This window comes from Lacerta agilis, chromosome 6 (assembly GCF_009819535.1).
Source record: "Lacerta agilis isolate rLacAgi1 chromosome 6, rLacAgi1.pri, whole genome shotgun sequence".
Taxonomy (NCBI): domain Eukaryota; kingdom Metazoa; phylum Chordata; class Lepidosauria; order Squamata; family Lacertidae; genus Lacerta; species Lacerta agilis.
The window spans coordinates 90,383,398-90,409,953 of record NC_046317.1 but is presented as its reverse complement, the minus strand read 5'-3'; the positions used below and the strand labels follow the sequence as shown (position 1 = coordinate 90,409,953).

Here is a 26,556-nt window from a genome sequence, read left to right as displayed (position 1 = left end):
CACCTCCGGGGGAGGTTGAGTTATATATTAAAACAGAAGAAACATCCAACAAGGCGGGGGCAGTTGAGATTCAGTAGTGGCTCTGTTTGGAACAACAAATAGTATTGTGGCACCTCAATGACTCAGGCCTCACCTGCGCTATGCGTTTAAAGCATCGTCGTAACATTTTAAAGGGTTATGTCTTCCCTCAAACAATCCTAGGTACCAGTAAGGGTGCTGAGAGTGGTTTAACAATCAATCTCTCTTCCCAGAGAACATTGGGAACTGTAGCTCTGTGAGGGGAATGGGTGCTTTCTCGTGCGGCGGCCCAACATTGTGAGACTGGCCTGACCCAGGGCAGAAGCATCGGAGAACAATGAACTGCCAGACCGCAGGCTCCCAAACCTACACCTTCTGACAAAAGAGATATTTCTGCCTGGGTCTCTCCAAACTGATTTTCCAGATCTGGAAATGTGTAAACTGTGGGGTGTAAATATCGATATAGATCACCTGTGTGGAGTAAATAATAGAAGAACTGGCTGGATCCCTAGATCCGAAAGGTGGGGCTAAGCACACTCTCAGAGAGAGCCCCTAGCAGAGTGTAAAATCACAGAAACATCCAACACAGTGAAGCATGGGAATAGCAGACCTTTTACATCCTGCTCTAGTCCACTTACTGCACTTCCCCTCTCTAACCCTCTCACAATGAACAGAGCACACTGTTTAGTAAGCTTTACTTTGTTGTAGTTGTTCAGTCGTGTCCGACTCTTCGTGACCCCATGGACCAGAGCATGCCAGGCACCCCTATCCTCCACTGCCTCCCGCAGTTTGGCCAAACTCATGCTGCTCACTTCGAGAACACTGCCCAACCATCTCATCCTCTGTCATCCCCTTCTCCTTGTGCCCTCCATCTTTCCCAACATCAGGGTCTTTTCTAGGGAGTCTTCTCTTCTCATGAGGTTGCCAAAGTATTGGAGCCACAGCTTCAGGATCTGTCCTTCCAGTGAGCACTCAGGGCTGATTTCTTTGAGAATGGAGAGTTTTGATCTTCTTGGAGTCCATAGGACTCTCAAGAGTCTCCTCCAGCACCATAATTCAAAAGCATCAATTCTTCGGCGATCAGCTTTACTTACAAACCCCAAAAGTCAGATTCATGCTTTATTCCATGCAGCAGCCAGCAAACGCAAGCAGAAATCTGGGGATACAATATACTGTATAGCCAAATGTCCTATCTCTGTGATATGAATGAACAAAGGAGGAAACTTAACTTCCTTCCAGATGAGGGGCACCACCTACCTGAGTCTAGGAATACATTTCTATGATCTTAACCCCTTCATGTATTAACCAGCCTCAAGCTTGCTAGTTATGTTTGAGTGTAATTTCCCACAAAAGCAACTCCAAACACTCTAACGATTCTTTAATTAAAATGGTAACTATCAGGCAGCAACACAAAGTACTCAGTTGCCATAAGGAAACTTACTTGGGTGTGCAATGGAGCACTGGAGGCACAAGGAATGCCATTTAGCCAGCCCCCTCCCCCGAGATTTGTGGGCACATCAGTAATATTATCCATCCCCACAGACAGAGATCACTTATATAAATGAATAAATCCTTACACACCAAGACACACTGTCTCCGGCATGCTCTAGTTGTGCCTTGCAGAGAGCTCACTCAGGAGAACCCCTTGAGATACCGCTGTGTATCTCCTGCAGATATGGCTTCCCGCTGCACACTTCCATGGATCTTATTTAGAGCTGTGTGCCAGTCCCAGTGTTATTCAGCAAGGTGTGAGCAGATGGCCACATTGCATTTCCATACCCCTGGTTCTAGATTCATGCTTCTGTTTATCTGCTTGCGACCATGCTAGCCAGTTGCTGCTTTTTGTCCCAACGCATCTGCCTCCTGACAAATACAAAGATGACTGCGGTTGGCCAACAGGGCTCACCTTTTTTGGCAAGTGTGTGTGTGTGTGAGACCATCTGGCCCTTTAAGAGGGCAACAGCTCCCAAGGGAGGCCACATGCAGGTACTGCCTTCAGGTCCCACCTGTTAGCAAAGCAGCAAGGTGCGGCATTCTCCACCTTCTGCCTGATGGGAAGGAAGGAGCCAAGCTGCCCTGCCTCAGGCAGAAAGAAGGGAGGGGACACAGAGAGGATACAAAAACCCGGGAGGCCTTGTTACAGGTAGGTAGCCGTGTTGGTCTGCCGTGGTCAAAACAAAACAAAATTAAAAATTCCTTCCAGTAGCACCTTAGAGACCAACTACGGTAAGTTTGTTCTTGGTATGAGCTTTTGTGTGCATGCACACCTGGAGGCCTTGCAGAGAGATGGAAGCCCAGTGGAGAGAAAGGTGAGAATGGTGAGGTTCCACCATGGGGAGTTTTGGCCCTCACTCCCTTACCAGAAGCCATCTTTAGACTGCCCCCCCACTCATTTAAGTCCCATTCCATGGGGCCAGAGGAAGAATGCAAGCATCCTAGGTTCACCCAGACTTCTCCTCCATGAATTTCTGTACTTAAGCCTGTTTAGGCCAAAAGCACTGAAGCAGGACACCCCCTAACTCTCTTTGGTGACAGCCTTCTCCAGAACCCTGAAGCCACTCTGGGAGGAGTGCACTGTCTCTCTCTGGGGATTGGGGGTTTACTCTTGAGGAGGCCAGAGTGGGCAAAATGGAGAACTGGAAGGTCTGGAGAAGGGGTGAACACTGATGCAGCCACCGCTGGAGAGGAGGCCTGCTAGTAGACCTACCTGTGACAGTAACCCGAGACATGGGGGGGGGGGAGAAGGTGAGTGAAGTGATGCGCTTGAAATGAAACCTGAATTGCAGGGTGCTACAGGGGAGCTGGTGCGGCCTTTGACCCTTTGGTCAGGCATGGTCCATGAAAGAGATGGACAAGCCTTCTTTGATTGTCCATTCCCCTAAGATAGCGTCCTGACCTTCTATTGTGTTGAATGCATCTTTTTAGTTATTGCATTTGAATCTCCTAGGAGTGCCGCCTTATCCTTCCAGCAACACTGGTATGAGGCCAGGCCTTGACTTGCAAGAAGCAATCCAGTGAGCTTCATGGCTGATGGACAAGGGAAACCTTGGGTCAAACCCCCAAGTCCAACACTTTAACTTTGAAAAGTCAGAGAGGGTTTTAATTGCAACATCTTGAAATGGGCCCGGAAGGAAATTGGTCATGGCTAGACTTGCAGAAAAAGATGGTGCATTATGTCCCTGCTCCCAAACCTAACCTCTGCCAAGAGGTGGGTGTTAATCTGAGCCCTACAAGGCCTGGGGAACCATCAGCTTCAGCAAGCCTGGAAACATAAGCCTGGAAACATAAGGCCTGGAAACGATGCCTTATGAGGAACGGCTTAGGGAGCTGGGTATGTTTAGCCTGGAGAAGAGAAGGTGAAGGGGTGATAGGATAGCCATGTTCAAATACCGGTATATAAAAGGATGTCATATAGAGGAGGGAGAAAGGTTGTTTTCTGCTGCTCTAGAGAAGCAGACACGGGGCAATGGATTCAAACTACAAGAAAGAAGATTCCACCTAAACATTAGGAAGAACTTCCTGACAGTAAGAGCTGTTGCGGACAGTGGAATTTGCTACCAAGGAGTGTGGTGGAGTCTCCTTCTTTGGAGGTCTTTAAGCGGAGGCTTGACAGGCTTCTGTCAGGAATGCTTTGATGGTGTTTCCTGCTTGGCAGGGGGTTGGACTGGATGGCCCTTGTGGTCTCTTCCAACTCTATGATTCTATGAAACCGTAGAGCAACCATGACGGATTAAAATGGATGTGACAAAGATTTAAAAGCTCCTTGTTAGTTTGTGCAGGCTGCTTGGGACTCCTTGCTGACCGTAGGCATTTTGAAAAGCATCATGCATCAGGATAATAATACATTGAAGAACATTAAGAAAATGACAGTGGTGTCTCAGCAAATGTGGAATCCTAACATTATAGAAAATGGAATGTGTCAAAGTAAGCTGAGTAAAGAAAAAATAATAATAATAATAATATTTTTTTATTTGTACCCCGCCCATCTGCCTGGGTTTCCCCAGCCACTCTGGGCGGCTTCCAACAAAGATTTAAAATGCATTAAATGTCACATATTAAAAACTTCCTAATAATGAAATGCTGGGGAAGCAGAGGTCCCACTTTTACTTTCCCTCGGACAGATTATGGTGGCAGGTGAATTTGAAAGGCATGATACGTAGATGAGCTTGATCACTCTAATCTGGAGCAGTTGCCTTGTGCAGAGTCAGATCAATTTTCTATCTAAGCCAGGAGCAAGGGTACTGGTACTTTTTCAGCCAAAAAGCCAAATTCGCTCCTGACCAACCTTCCAGAGACCATATGCAGAGCTATGGACGTGGGCAGGGCTATGAACCAGGTTCTTACCATCTTACAACATTCCATCCAAGCAACATTCCATGCAAGCAAATGTCAAGGGGTTCTACATGTGCACACAAACATCCTTCCCTCATCCGGCCAAGCAGAGTCCCAGGACCTGTTCCAACCAGGTAAAAGCCTTGGAGCAAAGCAGGGCTAGTAATGGGTGTGGTCTGAGGAGGAGTAGCTCCTCCCAAGGAGGGAGAAAGGTTGTTTTCTGCTGCTCCAGAGAAGCGGATATGGAGCAATGGATTCAAACTACAAGAAAGAAGATTCCACCTAAACATTAGGAAGAACTTCCTGACAGTAAGAGCTGTTGGACAGTGGAATTTGCTGCCAAGAAGTGTGGTGGAGTCTCCTTCTTTGGAGGTCTTTAAGCGGAGGCTTGACAGCCAGCTGTCAGGAATGCTTTGATGGAGTTTCCTGCTTGGCAGTGGGTTGGACTGGATGGCCCTTGTGGTCTCTTCCAACTCTATGATTCTATGATTCTAAGTACAAAAAGAGAGGCCTCCAGGACCTGAGGGTTCCCCCACTACTGGTCTAAGCCCATGTCAGTCTATTCTGCTTGAACATCACCTCTGCTACCTGAGACTAAGCTTTTAGGAGTGCTTTGTTGTGTTGAATTGATGAGACTCAGGCAGGTTCACGCCAACTTGATAGGTACTTAACTCCTCTATCCCAAGACTCACCATCTGGTACTGTCTAGCCGCCTTGGCTGACTGCAGCTCAAATCCAGAGGCATTTCCTGTTTTTTATTGATAATATTAATATTCCCTATTTTTGTAGATTGCTTAGCAGGTCAGTGGGTTGTTGTTTTCAGAAACAAGCTGCGTGCCAGTTTTGTTAAATAAAAATAAAGCTGTTTCAATTTGAGAGCCAGTGTGGTGTAGTGGTTAAGAGCAGTAGACTCGTAATCTGGGGAACCGGGTTCGCGTCTCCGCTCCTCCACATGCAGCTGCTGGGTGACCTTGGGCTAGTCACACTTCTCTGAAGTCTCTCAGCCCCACTCACCTCACAGAGTGTTTGTTGTGGGGGAGGAAGGGAAAGGAGAATGTTAGCCACTTTGAGACTCCTTCGGGTAGTGATAAAGCTCTATATGCAAAGCCCACACACTGCCTCACTGCCACAGAGCTATTCGCCCTCTCTTTATGAGGAGGAGGCTCTGCAAAGGAGCTGCCATTCCTCAAGTGACACCTCACCAGGTTGTGAGGACAAACTGCAAGCAAGCTGAGAGTTCCAGCACTTCTATTGTGTTCTGCTTCTGATTTTTATTTGGAAATGCAATCTTAAAAATACATTAAAAGGGCATTTGCACTTTGGAGCACCTGCCAATAAGTGACTTTGTCATTCCAAAACAGAAGTAACATCCCAAGGAAATCATGGTTAGGGTCAGATTGGCTAAAGTTCATGTAACCAATACATTACAGGAGACTAGCATGTGCTTGGTTTTAAAAGCACCAGAAGAGCTTCTGTTTTATAAGTAACACTTACATCATAGTAACATAGACAGCTGCTTTATCGCTGGTCCATCTAGCTTGGTATTGTCTACACTGACTGGCAGCAGCATTTCAGACAAGGGTCTCGCCCAGTGCTACCTGGATTTATACAGCTCTGTTCCATTTGGGATGTTGTTGTTGTTTTGTCATTTTATGATTGAAGTGGTTTCATCTGTGTGTGTGTCCCTTAATAATATATTTTATTAATTTTCAAAATAAAGAACATAGGCATGAACATAAACATTACCAAAGTACTAAATTCAGGTAGGTAGCCATGTTGATCTGACGCAGTCAAAATATATTAAAAAAATTAAAAAGAGTCCAGTAGCACCATAGAGACCAACTTAAGTTTGTTCTTGGTATAAGCTTTTGTGTGCATGCACACTGCATCCACACAAAAGCTTATATATACCAAGAACAAACTTTGTTGGCCTCTAAGGTGCTACTGAACATTTATTTTATTTTATTTTTTAATATTATCAAAGTAGTTGGGTTTCCCCCAGAACAGATGATTAGTGCATCAAGTGTTCCCATAAACCTACATGTGTTGCTGGTGGGTGCCAGCCATCAGGGTGTTCATCTGTTTTATGGCAGCGAATAAATCCTGCAAATCGGTAAGAGCAGGAGCTGCTGGAGGTTGAAATCTGGGATCTTTTGCGTGCAATGTAAAAAGCTATGGCCTTTCCTAAACTTAAGGGAAGTTTGCATTCAGATTAAATAATTACCCACCCGCCCATCACCCTCTTCCAATTCATAGCTGTCAACTTTTCCCTTTTCTTGCGAGGAATCCTATTCGGAATAAGGAAATTTCCCTTTAAAAAAGGGGGAAGTTGACAGCTATGTTCCAATTTGAAAAACCCACCAAAGGGAAAGAGGCGAGTCTTCCCTCCCACTGTTCATACCCCTGTTCCCAGGCAGTAGCGCACGCACTGCTTTTGGTGTCTCTTCCTGCGGATAAGCAGATGCTGGTTGCCTGCCTGCCTGCATGTCCCTCTCTCCCCCCCCTCACCGGGGATGGCCAGTTGCTATTACATAAGGGGGCTTATGCAATGATCCCCCTCCCCCCCCCCGTCCACCTCTTTCGCTCCTCTCCTAGCGACAGCATCAGCTAAGCTCCCAGCGTCTCTGCATCCATTCAGAGGTTCAGAGCATCTCCCTCGCCTCCCTTTCTTCCTTCTCAAATTGGCAACCGACACCTCCAACCACGCAAGCTGGGGAGGGGGCGCTCAGAGGAGGGAGAGGGTCGTCTCCTCGTTCCAGGTAAGTCGAGGTTTCTTTGCAGTCCAGCAGTTACCACCACCACCCAAAAAAATCCAAGGTTGCAGGAGTTGTCAAGGGAGGGAGTAGGGAAAACAATACAATGGAACATCTGAATGGGGTTATCTCCCATTCCCCATCCCGCCCTCCCCGGCCCAAGCTGCAGAATGGACTCGGCCGCCTCCCTGAAGCTATGAATGAAATGTTTACAGTGCAAGAAGGGAACAAGCTATTCTAAAGGGGGAGGTTAGGTTTAATGACGGGTGGTCTCGGCTCACCTCGCGCTACGGCGGAGGAATTAGTTTATTATGCGCATTATTTTTTAACGTTACTTCGGGGAAAACAATCCGCGCTTGGGAGAACGGCGGCTCTCTTTCGGATTTTGAGGTGTTGCTCTGTCCCCTCCCCCTTTCGATGAGGAAGATGGTACGGCCCGCTTCTCTTCCCCCCGCCCCGACTTCCACCTGGCTTCCGCGAGCGGCGATTGGCTGCGCGCTTTTTAAAGGGGCAGGCAGGGCGCGCTTTTTTCTCCCCTCCGACCTTTCGCTTCTCCCATCCCCCGACGCGCTTTCCTCCTCACTGACCAGCCGCCCTTCTGTGTGTTTCTCTCTCTCCCCCCCACCCTTCGCCTCGCACCCAACGCCGCCCTCCCTCCTCTCCCTTCCGCAGTTCCTTCGGCGGCCCGGAGAAAGCGCGTCCGAGGCTGCGGCGGCGGCAGCGAACCCGAGGACCGGCCGAGCCCCGTCCCGGAGCAGCCGGGCGGGCGGGATGAAGAGGGGGCTTCCCCGGCCGCGGCCACGACGACGGCGGCGGCCCCACCAGCTAGGCCCCGCCGCGGCGCTGCCATGGAAACGGGCGGCGACGGCGGCCGCCGAGGGACACAAAGGGTGCCGGAGCGGCGCTTGAGGCGCGAGCGGGCCGCGCCGTTGCTGAAGGAGGGAGCCGCCGCCGCCGCCGCCATGGAGGTGGGAGGCGGCCCGAGCCAGGCGGCGGCTTCCCCGCCGCGCTACCGCCTGGTGGCCGAGATCGGGCGCGGCGCCTACGGCGTGGTGTACGAGGCCGTGTCGGGCCGCAGCGGAGCCCGCCTGGCCGTCAAGCGCATACGCTGCGACGCGCCCGAGAACGTGGAGCTGGCGCTGGCCGAGTTCTGGGCCCTGACCAGCCTCCGCCGCCGCCACCCCAACGTGGTGCGCTTCGAGGAGTGCGTCCTGCAGAGAGACGGCCTCGGGCAGCGCATGAGCCACGGCAACAAGCAGAGCGCCCTCTACCTCCGCCTCGTCGAGACCTCCCTCAAAGGTAGGCTGGGTGGGGGGTGCCATGTACCACCCGGGGAGGGAGGGGGGAGGTGGCCCACCCATGGGGGATCTCCCCCCCCAAAAAAACCCAGCCCTTACCCTGCATACCTCGGGAGTAAGAGGCCCCCCAACCAACCCCCTCGCCTGCGCACCTCAGGAGTAAGTGGCCCACCCCGAGAGAGCCCCCGCCCCGCCTTTCCTGGCGCTCCTCGGGAGTCGTCGGGGGTTGCTGGGCCAGGATCCTGTGCAAAAGGTAAGGAGGCTGCTGCTGCTACTGCTCTGTACAGGCCCAGCACACGCGCGTGCACGCTTCCCCTCGCTACAGCGGGTCCGCGCGCGTCCCTTCCCTCCACTTTCAGTTTGTTTTGCTTGTTAGATCTGCATGCAGCTCTGGGGAAATTATCCCCAGAGCTGTTTGCAAGTCGCTTGTGCCTTAAAACGGGGGTGCTAATGCTGGGGCCTAATGCTGCCCATGTGTTGGGTGTCTGGGAATGCCTACTTCCTGCTTCCGAGTTTCCTGCCCCTTCCACCTTTAAAGGCCTGATCCCAACAGCCAGTCTCTTATTATGTTAAGTGGCGTCTGGTAAAAGGAGGGATACTGGAGCTTTGGTTCAGTGCAAGACTATGGAGTGTGAGGGGGGAGTTCCCCCCCCCCACAAGTTGGGCTACTAAAATTCCCCTCACTAAACTGAGGTGTGTATGTGAGGGGAATCCTTCCTTATGTGGAATAATCTTGTGTGGCTACCTGCAAACTGTGTGGGTCCTGCAAACTGCCATTGGTATTCATAGTAAAAGCAAACAGGTGTGTAAATTGAGAGTGCGTGGCACGAGAAACTTCTGTATATGTGTACACTTCAAGGTAATGGACCCATAGCTGTCAACTTTCTCATTTTTTTGCAGGAAATTCCCTTATTCCAGCGCCGTTTCCCATTGCAAAAAAAGGGAAAGTTGACAGCTCTGATTGGACCTTGTGGAGATGTTGGAGGAGGGACAGAAAAATCCCTATGCAATGTTCCCTATAGGTGCCTGGTGTGTGCATGATCTTTATATGTAATAGGTGCACATTTTTAAAACGGGTATGAGAAGGGGGTGCTAAGCATCTTGCTTACACATCCTACAATATACTGGACCTCAGGACCAGACCATCTGTGAGATAACTGCCTCAGGTGGCAGGATCCACCGGGGTAGCGGGTCTCAAAGTAATACACAGAGAGAGAGAGAGAGAGAGAGAGAGAGAGTGAGTTCCTGTTGTACATCTTCCTTCACCCCTTTTATTGGACCAGCCTTGCCATGGGGAAAGATGGGCACATCCTCAGTGGGACACAGACAGTGTGGCTAAGTTCTATCTCCAGTAGTGCACTAGCTGTTGTGAGAACAGTATGCTAGACTAGATTGACCACTGGCTTTTCTTATGTTTTTACCGCTGAGCTGTGCCTATTCCCCGAGTATAGGAAATTTGCATGTGCTCCTCTTAGCTCCCTTCTCCAAATCCAAGTTGACTGAATCATTGTGGAGACCTTCCTCAGAGAGAGCACTGAGTGTGTAGGCCCTGCAGGGATGAGAGAATGCTCACAAAATACCAGCCCCTAAAGTGCTTTAAAAAAAACAACAACCCTCAGAAAGTTTGCTTAACAGTAGTGTGTGGGGGGGGGATTTGATGGTTCTTTGCAGTTGTTGTCTTTTCTGTGCCCCCGTTTTACCTTCCTGGCTTCATAAGTTGAAGCTGCATCTCATGGGGGCTTCAGTGCAATAAAGAGCTCCTGCACACCTAAAGATCTCAACGTAATCTCTGGAACGAGCAATTAGCTTGCAGCTCATCTGTAAATATTTTTCCAACTTTGTTCAGGCCAATCTAGTGTGTGAAAGAGTCATTTTAATGCATATATCTAATCTCTACACATGTGCACCTATCGGCTTGTCCCTCATCTCTCCTCTGATAGTAGTTCACTTCCTTTGGGATGAGTAGAGGCCTCCTGGGAATAGCTTTATTTCTTTCCTTATATCCAACCCCCCCCCCCCACTTTGGTCTGTATTCTTGTCTCTAGTGGTCCACCTCCACACCAGTCAACCTCGTATGCCGCCAGGAGTCACCGTCGCCGTGCCCTTTGGAATAGCAGGCACCACAATTATGCCGAAGGCTCAGGTGGTGAGGGTGATCCTCTTGGGGTGAGGTGCCTAATAAGGAGGGAAAGAGAGCAAACAGCAACTGAGCTTTCTGTGGGACCATTCTTTAGCAGAATGTTGCCACAGATTTTATTTTATTATTTCTCTGCATTTAGCGTAAGCCCTCTTTTAATAAAGGGCATTCCTTAGACCCAAGTAAATCTACCGTGTGTGGAGAGCGGTGAGGGTGAGGAGGAGAGAGCATGTGTGCAGGCAATGTGCAGCCTTGGACCCACCAGCTTGTGCTGGACTGTGTGCTCTTTGCAAGGCATACTGTCAGTGTACAGAGCTGGCTTATTATAGCTAAGCCAAGCCCCTTCACATGTCGGCTGGCGTGCCACAGAGCCTGCTCAGCTGCGTGCCATGCGGGAGCTCATAAAATGCCCGCATGGGCACCACGGAAAAATGTGCAGCATCCATTTGCTGTGCATTTGCAACCTTTGGAGTTTCTTGCTTTATTGCCTCGAACACACACTCACTGTTGCCTCATCAGCACAACATGGGGGTCACTCAACATTGGAAAGAGAAGGTGATCACTAACTTTCTGGTGTGTCTAATTAACATGAGAGAGGGGTGCTTTTCCCATAGCCGTTATGCTAGTTTTGATGAATTGACTTTCTGCTAATGTGCACTAGGCATCTTAGCATAAATGAAGGATTTCACAGTCCAATCCTACACACGTTGACTTGAAAGTATTTCTAATTGTGTTCAGCTAGGCTTTCTTTCAGGTAAGTGTGCATAGGGGTTACAGTTCCTGTGCGTGGCTGTTACTGCAAAGCACGCTCTAAACGGATGCTTATTCCTCATGGCCCATTACTGGCTAGGAAATTGTTTACCGTAGTTAATACTTGAGACGGAACAACTGAAACATTAAATTGTTTAGTCTCGGTTATGTTACAAACTTTTTCATGTTTTTCTTTAGGCTGAAAAGAAAACTTATGTTTGAGGCATTAATGGAACAGAGGGAGGACCTGCGTGGCTTGTAATTTACTTAATGGAGTGACCCCCATAAGACCTTCCGATTTTTATTTTCTGAGTGCAGTTTCCATTTTCTCACTGCCTTCCCTCTCATCCTCTTGTTCACCTCCAGCTTATAACAGAAAAGAATACTCTTTTTTTCCACCCGCTCCCCCTGTATACAATCAAATCCTTCTAGAGGCCTGTAGCCCACACCCTTTTACATGTATTTTTCTTTCTTTCTAAAGTTTTTCCTACTTGCTGTTGACAGGGCAGGATAGCCAAGTGGTGATATAGCCTTCAATTACCATAGCAGTAGTCATGGGGACAGACTTGTTTACGCAAATAGCTGGTGTTCCTCAATATCAAATCTGCTACCCATTATGGAGGGTGTTATCAAAGACTTGGAAGCGACTTATCTCTAGTTCTGTTTGGTCATACTTGGCTTCTTCTCTTTGGAAGGTCTGTTTTACTATCTCACCAACTTCCCAAGGCCCTTTATTATGTATTATATTATTTCATATATTTATATATCGCTTAATACTGTTTTAAGTGGTTTCCCAAAATATACACATATATGTAATAATGAAACTAAGGGGCTGTAATACCAGATGAAAGCATCTCAGAATAACAAAAAACATAGTAGCATACTTAGAAGAAGAAGAAGAAGAAGAGTTTGGATTTGATATCCCGCTTTTTACTACCCGAAGGAGTCTCAAAGCGGCTAACATTCTCCTTTCCCTTCCTCCCCCACAACAAACACTCTGTGAGGTGAGTGGGGCTGAGAGACTTCAGAGAAGTGTGACTAGCCCAAGGTCACCCAGCAGCTGCATGTGGAGGAGTGCAGACACGAACCCGGTTCCCCAGATTACGAGTCTGCCGCTCTTAACCACTACACCAAACTGACTTTTAATATATTTCCAGGGAAATGATTCAGTAGCCTGGCAACAAAATACCTGTACTGTGGATTGAGGATTGAAAAAAGGTGGTCCACAAACAGGGTGGATTTGATTTAAATCAAACTGATTTAAATCACTAGTCAGTAAGGCTCAGGGCCAATTTAAATCTGATTTTTTTTCTTTAAATCTGATTTTTTTTATTTAAATCGGCCCTGAGCCTTACTGATAAATCAGTTTGATTTAAATCTAATCCACCCTGTCCACAAACATTTGGACCCTTCCCCTCCAACCATAACCACAGAAACAGGAGCACCATCCCTCTCTCCCTCTGGCTAAGGTACATCCACCCCCACAATGTACAGCACTCACCCCACAAAAACATGCACACCACAGGAAAATGCACAGGGCCCAGCCTTTGTAATATGGTATCAAATGTTTTTCATTTCAAAAGCGAAACCAGGTTAGGTTGATTGAACAATAACTTGTCTCCTGGATTTAATAAATTCCATCTGCTGATGGGCTGCGTGCTGGTGAGGACTACCTGCCCTTCCCATTCGAGCAGCCAGTTCGGTCAGATGGCTCCAAGTCATTGTTTGCAATGAAACACACCCCGGCAGCCATTTTTGTGGCGCTTTTGTGGCTAGAGGCCTTGGAAGAGGGTGCCTAGGAGATAGCTGCTAGTCAGCGTGGGAGAAAGTGTATCAAAATATTGCCCACGGGATCTCAGAATATTGCTGGAGGTCTGTTCCTGTGAGATCTGAAATCTTGCACAGAAGTCAAAAGTGTGTCAATCTTTAATAGCTCCCACGATTGGGGAGATTTCTGAAAGCATCTAGCTATGTTCATCAAAGAGACAGGGCATGTCCTGACCTGTTGGCATGGCCTCCAGTGATGGATTCTGCTACTGCACATCCCGTTTTCACAAAATAAATTAGTGCAGTTTTGTGTAGAATGGACCTCTGGGACAGTGCTCGGAACATGTGCTGTCCAATTGTATACTCCTTTCCCAGGTTCCGATTAATCTTTGTAGTCTCCCCATGTTGCTCATGCAGTAATCCTTCTCCTTTCTCTTCCCCCGGCAAGGTGAGAGGATCCTGGGCTATGCTGAAGAACCTTGTTATCTCTGGTTCGTCATGGAGTACTGCGAAGGGGGAGACCTGAACCAGTACATCCTTTCCCGCAGGCCGGACCCGGCCACCAACAAGAGTTTCATGTTGCAACTGACGAGCGCCATTGCCTTCCTTCACAAGAACCACATTGTGCACAGAGACCTGAAGCCGGACAACATCCTCATCACGGAGCAGTCGGGCGCTCCGGTCCTCAAGGTGGCAGACTTTGGGCTCAGCAAGGTGTGCGCCGGCTTGACTGCTCGAGGCAAGGACGGGGGGAACGATAACAAAAATGTGAATGTGAACAAATACTGGCTGTCTTCGGCTTGCGGCTCAGACTTCTACATGGCTCCTGAGGTCTGGGAGGGGCACTACACTGCCAAGGCGGACATCTTTGCCCTGGGCATCATCATCTGGGCAATGATCGAGAGGATAACGTTCATCGATGCCGAGACCAAGAAGGAGCTGCTGGGGACCTACATCAAGCAGGGGACTGAGATTGTGCCCGTCGGGGAGGCGCTGCTAGAAAACCCAAAGATGGAGTTGCACATCCCCCAGAAACGCAGGACTTCCATGTCCGAGGGGATCAAGCAGCTCTTGAAAGACATGTTGGCTGCTAACCCGCAGGACCGACCCGATGCCTTTGAGCTTGAATCCAGGATGGACCAGGTTACTTGTGCTGCTTAAACTCAGGTCAAAGTGTGGGTGTGCTTTGAAAACTGGGGTAAGTGCTCTGCAGATTCTCTTTTCTGCACAACTTAGTGGGGCAATGAAGCCATTTTCCGTCTGTTAAGCTGCTTGAGGCTATATAGACATTCAGTTGGCTAAGAATTTCTTCCTTTGATAAAACAAATTAAAAAATTCTCTCCAGTAGCACCTTAGAGACCAACTAAGTTTGTTCTTGGTATGAGCTTTCGTGTGCATGCACACGAAAGCTCATACCAAGAACAAACTTAGTTGGTCTCTAAGGTGCTACTGGAAAGAATTTTTTATTTTGTTTTGACTATGGCAGACCAACACGGCTACCCACCTGTAACTGTTCCTTTGATAACAACCACTGAAAAGATTGTGCTGTGAACCACCCTGAGAACTCCAGGTATAGGGCGGTATATAAATTCAATAAATAATAAATGATAATAAAACATAACCTACAGCTCTGCTCTCTGATGCTGTTCAAATGGTGCAAGAGCAGTTTGTGTATGTCTGCTCCCTTCCTTTTTACCTGAATAAGATGAGGTTGTGTGCAGTGAATGAGATTAAGGAGCAAGGTGCTTGAACCACTAAAAATCAGATCCTTCTTGTTACAAGGGTACCATGAACCCTGTATACAAAGGCAAGTATTTGTATGAATTTGCATACAGGTAAAAAGCATTGTTTTTGAAATAACAGCAGACATCGCCTTGAAAGGGGCATTCGTCCTGTGTTCAAGAAAAGGGAGAAGGCCTCTTCCAAGATGTTGCTTGCCACCTGCGGTGTTTATACTCGCGTCAAAACCTTTTTTTAAATGCTCAATTAATCAGGAGTGTGTTTAATAGATAAACACATTTAACTAATGCTCTAATTGGTTAAACATTGCAGCCCTAAAGGCAGCATACTTGATTGCTTTTATGAGAGCAGTGAGCTGCTGTTTGTAAGAAAGGTTGGTGCACTCCCTTCCATGCAGATACCTTTCACCCTAAAATTGTGAATGCAGTGTCACTCCTGGGTCAATAACCTCAGTGGGTCCTTCCTCCTCCTTTGAGGTGCTGGGCTTGCTCTCAGCTTTTTTCGTATTGGTGATGTGAAGCAGCAGAATAACCCCTTTGTGTTCTGAAACAAGTATGTGTTGGACCCCCCAAGACACTGGTTGCCTTCGGTAGCCAGCAAAGATTTGTGCTTGCAACAAGCAGTAGAGGAAAGGTCAGAGTCTGGTTTGACACCACCCAGTGCTTAAGGCTCAGGGAAAGTGGAGTGAGGGAAGTTGCTCCTTCCCTCTCCAGCTCTGAGCTGAGGCGATGAAGGATGGAGGGGAAGGGTCACCCCTGTTTTGCAGAGTCACAGCAGCACACCAAGAGCTGCAAGAAAGTCTCAGTGCTTTGCAAGCATCTCGGCAGACTATTAGGCAGAGGATCCCATCCTTCTGCATACTCGGGGCAAGTATGGCAATGCTCCATGATGCTGCAATTGTCAGGTTAAAAGATGCCCTCTGCACCTGTTGGGGTAGTGGTCCTGTGGTGGTCTGGGTCCTTAAGTAATGGCTTGGGGAATTTTGCCAAACTTTGGTTTTTTGTTATCTCCACTTAAGAATGATGGCTAAGTTTTAGAATTGCCCTGTTCAGAGGCAATGTATCCCTCTGAATAGTGTGTGTTGGGGACAGCTACAGAAGGCATCTACCTGTAAGTTAGCTGCCGCAGGAAATGAGATTCTGGACTAGAAGGACCTTTGGTCTGATCCTGTAGGTCTCCTGTGACATGCAGCTGTTCCCAACAGGGGAGAGTGTTAATAGCCATTATTAGCTCCGTGATTTACACCTATCTCATGTTCAGGTTCACTGCAGAAAAGTGGCCATAGCTTCTGAATATGAACATACGGGCATTAAATAAAAACAGCTGACAGCTTGTCTACCGGTGGTTCAGGCATCCATTCATTAGCAGCACTTTTGAATTACTGGATTGGGCATTTTTAAGAGCAGAACTATGTGCTCCTCAACACCTGACAAGTCTTCCATCCTCCTTAGTTTCTTCACCCAGAACCAATGTTCCCACCCTTCCCTCAATACAAATTACCCATGATGCAACTGCTTCTGGAGAGTCCCTCATTAACTCCTTATAGAGGCTTCCTTCTCTTTTGGCTTCACCAGTAAGGAATGCAGTTGTCCTTGTTTCGCTTCACCTTCGCAGGGCTGAGCGAGGGCCGTCCTGCTCTTTTTGCACAGTGCACGCACAGTACTTATAGCTGTGTCCCTCTCACGTACTTGCAGCAAGAAGGCGGAAGCCCCCTACAGAGTAGGTGCCAGCACTGCTGACGAATGGCTGCCCCTCTAGCCAGTCAGCAGGGCTCGGTGACCATGCTTTTGATTCTCTGAATCCTGCCACGTGCTCCTGAATTAAAAACACAGCAGAAACAGGAATTTTGTTTCCCTTCCAAGCACTGCTTGCAAAACACTTTCACATTTCAGGAATGGGAGGGCCCTTGAAACATTTGCAAAGCCGTATACAAACAATCTGTTACCAAGGGTGTGCAGAGAACTTGGCTGAAATTATGGAAAATGGTCGTTAATTTCAGTAGACGATCAGAATGCTGCAACAGTAGTTGAATGCTGCAGGAAGTGAAGTGATAAATTTGTCTTGGCAGGCCATTTCTTCTCCATTTTTATTACAGTAGATTGGCAGAAGCTAATATTTAATTGGATTGCAAAATGCAAGTCAATGTGATCTTTAGAGCAACTATAGCATGAAAAGATGACTACTTAGTAAGTAGCAGTGAGACTTCAGGTACGTGAAGGACAGATGATGCACAGTGGGAGCTCTCTCCGCCCAGGGCAGACTTGCACAGCTAGCAGTTCATCACCCTAAATCCAGCCCACCAGCCGTAAAGGGTCCAAACAACCTTCTGTTTGGCGACCTGCCTGAGACCTCCAAAACAAGGGGTTTTTAGGGACCTAACAGACCACCATAAGTGACTCGTGGGCTGCATTTGGCTTGCTGCGTCACAAGTTGTGCAGGCCTGCCTCAAGCCCAAACCATTGAATTGGCTTCCTAAGAATGAATCTGTCTTCGTGGTGCATCCTCTCTTTGTGCTGAAAGCGACCTCATTCATTCCTACCCAGGAGGATTATGTGAAAGGTGCTCTTGGCAGCCTTTGCCTTCCAATTTCCTTCAGCTGTCGGGACTGTCTTGCCCTCCAGCGTACATTCCAGAAGTTACGTAAAAAGTGATGTGCTGTTCTTTCCGCTCACCAGTTCGGAATGAGCTTAGATAAGAATGTTGTGTGGGGTGTTGCCTAGTGCAGTGTTTTTCAACCTTTTTTGGGCAAAGGCACACTTGTTTCATGAAAAAAATCATGAGGCACACCACCATTAGAAAATGTTAAAAAAATTAACTCTGTGCCTATATTGACTATATATAAAGTAATTCTCTTGAATAGGAATCAAATAAACAAATTTTTCCCACGGCACACCAGGCAACATCTCGCGGCACACTAGTGTGCCGCGGAACAGTGGTTGAAAAACACTGGCCTAGTGGTGCCAGTTTAGCTCCTAAAAAATCCCTGTTGAATGGTTCTGTTCTAAAATAAAACTTGTGCACAACTTTTCCATGGATTGGCCAGGCTTGGTGTCAGGGCTGTGGCCTATAATTTAGCCCAGTTCTGTCTGTGCTGAACTGTCAGCAGGATTGCAGGCGGAGTTTTATACCAGACAGTTGCCTTCTAGTCATTAGTTTGAAGGTGCCAGTCTTGTCCCTTTGACCATCTACCTGCCTGGGCATGCTTTTCTGCACACCTTCCTTTATCCAGTCCTGTATTTGATGCAGCCTTTAAATTCCAGGAAGAAAGCACTCTCCAGATGGCGGATGTAGCATTTCTTTCCCTCTGCCCTGGTCAAAATGCACCCTGTGCCCCCAAGCTATTGCCATATCTCCTTAGGAGACATTGCATGCATCTGTGCCCTCGGTGCCACTGTGACACCATGCTTGATGTGGGAACTATACCTTTAAGAGTTCCTAACTTCCTCTTCTTAAGCAATCTTCTCCAAGTTTTCTAAGAAGTGAACATAAAAGAATTTCACTCCTTCAACCTCCATGGATAAGCACATGTTAAAATTTGTCTCGAGTGTGGATCCATAAGTTAGTCTCTGATGCACTGGCAGCCGTATCTGAAACTGGTAGAATAATAGGGGCATAAGTGAATCCAATGGGCATGACAGGGATCAAGGAACTTGCAGGCCAGTTAATGTCTGTTCTGCCTAAATTGGTAGAAAGCATTCTTAAGGATAAAAATATTGCATATAGAAGAATAGGTTTTGGCTAACAGGACTTTATGGGCTTTTCCATAGCCCAATGATACAGCGCACTGTTTGCATGCAAAAGGTCCCAGATGAAATCTGCAACATTTCCAAATAAGACACCTGCCTGCAACCCCGGAGAGCCACTGCCAGTCAGTGTAGACACTGTTGAGTTAGATCAGCGGTTCCCAAAGTGTGTGGTACTGCCCCCTGGGGAGGGGCAGAATTGCTTAGCAGGGTGCTGGAGGTGTAAATGAGTATCAGACTTTGAAAAGCAGGTATCACTGGTTATCAGTTTTGTTGAATTAATTAACCTGAATAGTTTTAATTGGATTTTGAATAAATGTGCAATTAATTGTTACTGTTTTGAATTTTAATGTACAGTGGTACCTCAGGTTACAGACGCTTCAGGTTACAGATGCTTCAGGTTACAGACTCCACTAACCCAGAAATAGTACCTCGGGTTAAGAACTTTGCTTCAGGATGAGAACAGAAATCGTGTGGTGGCGGTGCGGCGGCAGCGGGAGCCCCATTATGTAAAGTGGTACCTCAGGTTAAGAACAGTCCTCCAGAACAAATTTAAGTTCTTAACCCGAGGTACCACTGTACTAGTTTCTTCTTTAGTGCGTTGTAAAGGTAAAGGTAAAGGGACCCCTGACCGTTAGGTCCAGTCGTGTCCAACTCGGGTTGCGGCACTCATCTCGCGTTAGTGGCTGAGGGAGCCGGCATACAGCTTCCAGGTCATGTGGCCAGCATGACAAAGCCGCTTCTGGCGAACCAGAGCAGTGCACGGAAATGCCGTTTATCTTCCTGCCGGAGCGGTACCTATTTATCTACTTGCACTTTGAGGTGCTTTCAAACTGCTAGGTGGGCAGGAGCAGGGACTGAGTAACGGGAGCTCACCCCGCCGTGGGGATTCGAACAAACTGCTATTCTTAATCTTTTTATAGGGTAGAGGGCATGGGTTGAGTTTATGGAACGGGGGGAGGGGTGGCCCCCAAATGTTTGGGAACCACAGAGCTACATAAACCCATGATCTTGATTCAGTATAAGGCAGTTTCCTCTGCTTGCAAAGAGGAAGATCTGTCTCACCAACCTTTTAAAGTTCTTTGGAAAATGGGCAAAAGGAAGTACTTCTCCACAGCACAATATTAAACTATATCGCAAGATCGCAGGCTGGTGTCTGGAACCTGGGCTGGGTAGGTGTTTGATCTGATGTGGATGACTTCTTTTCTTCTTCTTGCTCATGGGAGTTTGAGAAGGGTGGGGGTACTGGCATCCAAGATCCTTTCTGTTTTCCCTCTTCTCTCTCTCTCTCCACCCCCCCCTTGGGCAGCCTGTGTTTTTGCCATCTGTGATCACTCGTGCTCTGCTAACATGATGCTGCTGAGTTGCGTAACCAGGCTGTGCCCTCGGGGGGAAATCCCTCCTGCACATCGCTTCAGAATGGTAAAATGCAAACGTAATAAGTGCTGTGAGGGCACAGACCTGCCCTGTGGCTGTTTATTCTAAGGCCCAGCTGCCTCTTCCACCCACCCTGGGCCAGAGCTGGTAGCATCTCTATCCAAAGAGCAGCTGCAGTGAAGAAGAGGCTGCCCTGTTATGTAATGGGCAGGGACGTGCCACTTTGCATATCCCCCTTGCTTGCTTCTGAGCAAAGTACCAGCCATTGTGCTCTTAGAAATGGGTGCCGTGTTCTTTGATGGGCACTGATTTCCCGCTGCTTTCATTGGTGCTGTTGGCTTCTCATGCTGACTGAATACCTTGGAGAACAGAGACACAGGAAGCTGACTTCTAGCGAGTCAGACCATTGGCGCATCTAGCTCAGTTTTGTCTGCACTGACTGGCAGCGGCTATCGGGATTTCAGGCAGGAGTCTCTCCCAACCCTTCCTGGAGAGGCAGGGGCTCGAACCAGCAACCTTCTGCTTGCAAGGCAGATGCTCTCCCACTGAGCTATGGTAGGTGAGGCCAGATTTCTGCAGGCACTGGAGTTTCCTTGCTGCAGTGCTCTTAGCGTAGTCATTTAGCCTAGTCCACAAGCCTATGGAGCTGCCTTATATCAGACTATTCAGTCTAGCCCATTCATTCTTCCTCGTGAGTGAGAAGTTTTTTTGGGGGGTACATGTCCATTACCTGCCCTACTTACTGAAATACCTTTCATGGAAGATGCCTGGATTTGAACCTGGGACTTTAATTGCTTATTGGTCTTGTCCTTAATTAGTGAGCCATAGGCCCCTCCTCTTGCATGATTCATTTGCCTTCAAGGGTTGACGTGAGCTGAAAGTCACCAACCTTTGGCTCAGTCAGGGCATGCTTGTCCTGGGATAAGTAAATAATGTAAACACTCCCCACCCCCAACCCGGTATTATCCCTGCAGCACAATTCCTCAGAGATTCACACTGAACTGTCAGTGACCTGGAAGAGGCAGCGAGGAGGAGTGGTTGGAACACACCCTACAATTCCTTGTTAGTGTAAAATGGGGAGGCTGTCCTGACTATGAGAGAAACGGGGGCTTGATTGTTCACACGAGCTCCTGCTAAATCACAAGTGATGCTTTCAGAACCGAAGGCAAGAACTGGTGTGTCAAACCAGCAGAAGATGGAGATCTGCTGGGCTAAAGCGCCTCTCTGTATCTGCAGTAGAGTTCTTTCCCCCAACTCAAGCTGAAATGGGAAACAAAAAGATCTCAAAGCTTGAGCTACTGCTCTGTAATGCCTTTTCTCTTGCTGGTGGTGTTTGAATTCACCTAGACCTCTGTTTACTCTGCAAAAAGTGTTTTTTGGCACGCAGGAGTGTCTGTCTGTCACCTGTACCCACTTGTATATTAGGCAGGACTGATCCTTAGAATCATAGAATCATAGAGTTGGAAGAGACCTTGGTGTGACCTTCCTTCTCACATGGTCAGGGCTAGTGACTAAGCCTTTTTCCTTCCATTGGCAAGATCAGAACCATTAATCTTGCAAAGGCTTACGTAAGACTTATTGCCATGATCTTAACTTGATGGTTGTCATGTTCACTCCTGCGAATTGCAAGGGTTTTGGGTAGACGACCACTGGGGAGGGGGGCTGTGTGTGCACGCACAAACATATTGATGGAATTTAGGTAATGGGGTGTTTTCCTCCCCACCCCACTGATTTATAAGCATAGTCTGTGTGTGTTTGTGAAATACAGCAAACATACTAGTTCCGGATTATTTCAGTATTTGGAGTTCCGTCAAATTTGGAATTTCTGGGAAGGATATGAGGTGATGAAAGAAATGAATAGGATTAGGAAGAGTCAAAACTTTAGTTTTTGTAAGGGGGCCTATCATGTTTGAGGGAGTGGGATATATTTGCAGTGACACCAAGTGCCCAGCCATTTACATGTTGTTGTTGTTGTTCAGTCGTTCAGTCGTGTCCGACTCTTCGTGACCCCATGGACCAGAGCACGCCAGGCACGCCTATCCTTCACTGCCTCTCGCAGTTTGGCCAAACTCATGTTAGTAGCTTCGAGAACACTGTCCAACCATCTCATCTTCTGTCGTCCCCTTCTCCTTGTGCCCTCCATCTTTCCCAGCATCAGGGTCTTTTCCAGGGAGTCTTCTCTTCTCATGAGGTGGCCAAAGTACTGGAGCCTCAACTTCAGGATCTGTCCTTCTAGTGAGTACTCAGGGCTGATTTCTTTGAGAATGGATAGGTTTGATCTTCTTGCAGTCCATGGGACTCTCAAGAGTCTCCTCCAGCACCATAATTCAAAAGCATCAATTCTACGGCGATCAGCCTTCTTTATGGTCCAGCTCTCACTTCCGTACATTACTACTGGGAAAACCATAGCTTTAACTATACGGACCTTTGTCGGCAAGGTGATGTCTTTGCTTTTTAAGATGCTGTCTAGGTTTGGCCATTTACATAGAAACCCTCAAACGATACGTCAGAATCAGAGCTTTTGAAATGACAGCGCATGCCACAGGGTCTGATAGGTCAGGCAGCATCTTAAGCCGAAATTTACCTGCCTTTCTGCTTCAGCTGATTTTGTCAAATAGGTTGCCTTGACTGTTTAAACGTTGCTCTAATTGCAGCAGCCTCACTTGAACCCTCCTCTCTTAAGGGGCCAATTTTAACTGAGTCTAAGCTCCGTTTATGAAACACCTTTGCCAAATCCAACAAGAAAATTAGAGCCTGAGAAAGTGCATTGCCAATTATCGCATACCCTTTAACCATTATTTTCTGCTTGCAGCTTCCTCCAGCTAATTGGGCTTTCCACTGGAGGGTTTGTCACAAGAAACTTGGTTACTGAGTTTGGATGCTGAAGCAAAGACTAGCCCAAGCCTTACTCCCAGGTGCATTTTGTCAGTGAGGTATGAGGCAGGTTGCCTGAGTTATGAGCCCAATAATTGGCTTAATGCCTCCTTACTCTCCCAGCCATGCTGACTTGAGGTCTGTGCAGCGATGGCAGAGCTTGTCTTGTTCTGCTAATTCAGTACAGAAAGCAACACCTGGAAGCCCTGTGCCTTTTAGAACTATTAAGCTGCAGGGCTGTTAAATAGAAAATCTGACCACACTCATCAGTTAATTCTCACCATTGGGAGCTAAGGGCTAAGTGACTTAGATGTGATGTCATTTGCGTTATATTTAGCATTTGTAAAGGGCTTTGCGTACAGAACACTGAAAATACATTCTAGGCAACCACTACAAAAGAGACTGATGAAATAGTGGTGTTACTTTAAGAGCGAGCTGGGATGAGATTTGCATTGGAAAAACTCTCCTTCACTTTTACAACACACCAGCTCTCACTGGGGATATTTTGCTGGGGATAGACATGTGCTGTTGAGTCCAGCTTGGGGTCAGTTTCACAGAAGCACAAGAGGACACTATGGCATGTACCCTTCAGCTTATCACTTTATGACTATGGATCAAGATAGACACTGTTAACGTTCATGCAAGTATCAATTGCACAAAATGGCTTTAAAAAAAAAAAGCAAGCCCAGCAGGTGCTATCTATTGTCAGTGCCGTAATACAATATAGAACTTGTGTTTTGTACATAGTGGACTTGGTCGTCAACTGGAAAGCTACATTTTAATATATTACATCACGATGTTGATTTTGGCATTATAAGAAGCTATATCTAATTTTTGAAAAGTAGTTTCAAGTAAGTAGCTTTGCAATTGTTACTATGCGCCCTATTACGTTTACATGTTTTTTTTAATAAGATTCTTACCCAAAAGATGGTGACACAAAATGGGGAAGAAAATGCAATTCACAGGGAAGAGGAGATAAAGGCCAAGGTGCCTGCAGGCCCAGGCCACAAGATGCTTGAGCAGATGAAACCAGAACTGAAACACTGTGTGTGCACTGGAAGAGGCCAAAATTAGCAGTTCTTTGGGGGACTGTAGCTTTTGAACTGAGCACGTAAAGCATCATGTAATACCAGGTGACAGCGGTGTTGGCGCAGCTTGCATCTCCTGCCGTTTAAGGCGGAGGTGAACTAGAACGGTGCAGACGGTTTAATTGTGTGGAGGACAGAACAATATAGCAACCAAAGAGAGACTCTTGATTTAGCCTTTGGATGAAGCGAGTGCTCTGAACTTCTTCAGTGCATTGCAGCAGTTAGCCAGATTCCCCTCCACCGTTTGCAGTGTAGAGGAGCTGGTGTTTGGCCGGGAAATCTACAAATGCTCGCTTTCGGCACTCAGGGGAGAGAGGTGCCACCGCCACCATTACAACTTCGATGAAACACTATAATTACACACAGACCTCGGAGAGTCGCAGCAGAGAAGCTATGGGATAAACTGCAGAGCAAAACACTCAGCCCGCTTTGCAAATAAGTCTGGTGACACTGGTAGAATGCTGATACACTCGGCCAGAAGCTTGTCCCTCTGATCTCCAAGGCCCTGAGAGAATCTCTTTGCTGTTTCACTGGGACCATTGCCCAACCTTCTCCTCCTCCTGCTTTAGCAAGCAGGACTGTGGCTTTGCTCCACAGGCAGAAGCTGGGTCAAGGGGCCTGCGGGTGAGGCTGCAGGTGGAGCAGTCAACACTAGTGAGGTCCAATCTTAATCTGCTTCATTGTTTAAATTTGGTTTTAGTGTTTTGTGCACTGCCTTTGGGGCCCTTGTTTTAGGGCTAAAAGGCGGTTTATGTATATTTTAATTTAAAAAGATCTTCTTAAGGGGCAGGTGGGATCTCTGAACAAAAGTGAAGGACATCCCTGCCTTGTTGGAGGCGGAAGTGCCTCATTGGTTTCTTCTGATCAACCACAGTTGCTGCTGGCATCTAACTGGGAGACCTTTATTCCTTGAGGAAGGAGATAAGACCCCCCCCCCCCAAAAAAATTGTTTAGACAAGCCTACCCAGATGTTTAGAAAGTTGATGCGTGTTTTAATCTGTTTTTAATCTATTGTTATTTTAACTTTTTGATAGGCTTAAATTATTGTTGCTAATTTTTCTCATTGATAATTTCCATGTTTTATCTTTTTTTGTAAACTGCTTTGAGGATATGTTTTTACAGTGAGGCAGTGTGTACATATTATGAAATGAATCATATAATCGATGGACTTGGTGTGCCCATTCTTCTCTGCCAAGGCTGGTTGTTTGTTGCCAAAGGAATGCAAAGGGTTTGGAGGCCAGCAAATGTAACCAGTATTTGTTTGACCAGAGTTGTCATAATTCATTTTCTTTTCTCTTTCTTGATTTCTTACCAGGGACCTACAATCTCCACAACTTACATGCGAAGAGGAAAGCTGAGGAGGATCCAGGCCGATCGCCAGGATCTCTGGCGACGTCAAGCTTCGAGATTCTTCTTAAAAGTCACATGAGACACCTAAGAGGAGCAGGAGCTGTTGTAACCCATTTCATTATTGAGACTCTTAAAAGTTTATCAAATTTATGTCCCCCCTTCCTCTCCCCTTGTTCCCTTTCCCCTCCCCCTCCATTCTGCTCACTGAGCTTTGCTGACCAACTAAATCTGTGCACATACTTCTGGAGAATTCCTTTTTTACCTAAACAAAATACGGAGTTGGGATATGCAAAACATTTTTTTTCTACTGCTGCTAAACACCAGAACTCTGGGCCCAAGATCTGTTTTTCTTAGTGCTTGTTTTTAGCTGGAAGAGATTCAGAAGGGATGTTGGGAGACCTGGAGCTGAACACAAGTTGTCAACTCCAGAGGTTGCTGCTTACTTGGGGAACCAAAAGCAAGGTGGGATAAACCTTTCTCCCTCTCCCTTTCCTAAAAGTGTTCTTCACCAGTGGAACTTGGCAATAAGAAGTCTTGATTACAAGAATAAACTCCTTTTCCTTTTTTACGTGGCCACAGGACTACAAGCAGTGCGGTGCCTGAGAAACACCTGCAGTTGTGCATGCCAAATTTCACAGGTCAAGAACATTGTAGTATTTGGAGGGGATGAAGAGAGCCCACACGTGGGCAGGTTTGGGGGGTTTTTTGCCCTTGAAAATTCCACCAATGGGTTTGGTGGCTTGCTTGGCTACTTAAATGACTGTGAGAGCCTGGACACATCAAACTGATCCCTTAACTTTGGACTCATTTTGGCTGCTTTGGCTTGGTAGATCTTGCCCGGATCTGCCTTGCTGTAAAGAGAGTGTGTATTAAGCCTAGCCCAGCTTGCCCTTGGGGCTTGTTTGTGCTAGCAAATACCTATACATAAACCCACTCAAACTCACACTTAATACCCTCCCTCTCCTGCAGTCTTCTGGTTTGAAACACTCTTTAACTCTTCCAAATATCCCATTTCCTAGCTGGCATTCCAGCAATTGTTCTTTAACTAATCTCTTCCAGCGATGAGCGGGTCTTTACACTAAACTTACCAGCTGCCGCAGAGGGAGGTTCTGATCCTGTCCACCTCTTCTTCCACCGGTCTTGATTGGTGATGGTACTACTACTAAGGGGATAAGCCTGTTTTTTTCCAGGCACTGTTCAGACTCAAGGAAGTGAAGGGAGCGGCTTGGCCAAGGCAGCGCAATTCAGTCAACACTTGTTGGCAGTCTACTTGCTGGGTTGCCTGCATACCTCCACACTACTACTGAGGCTGGTGGCTTTGGCCGTGGC

At 47.3% G+C, this 26,556-nt stretch overlaps 1 protein-coding gene across 1 annotated transcript; it reads left to right on the top strand.

The window, feature by feature from the left end:
• The first annotated feature begins 7,828 nt into the window (after positions 1-7,828).
• On the top strand, positions 7,829-25,792 carry STK35 (serine/threonine kinase 35). The gene is made up of 3 exons (XM_033153808.1): positions 7,829-8,402; positions 13,504-14,253; positions 25,193-25,792. Exons 1-2 carry the CDS (start codon positions 7,952-7,954, stop codon positions 14,214-14,216), a joined length of 1,164 nt encoding a protein of 387 aa, XP_033009699.1. The 5' UTR covers positions 7,829-7,951; the 3' UTR covers positions 14,217-14,253; positions 25,193-25,792.
• Positions 25,793-26,556: the final 764 nt, after the last annotated feature.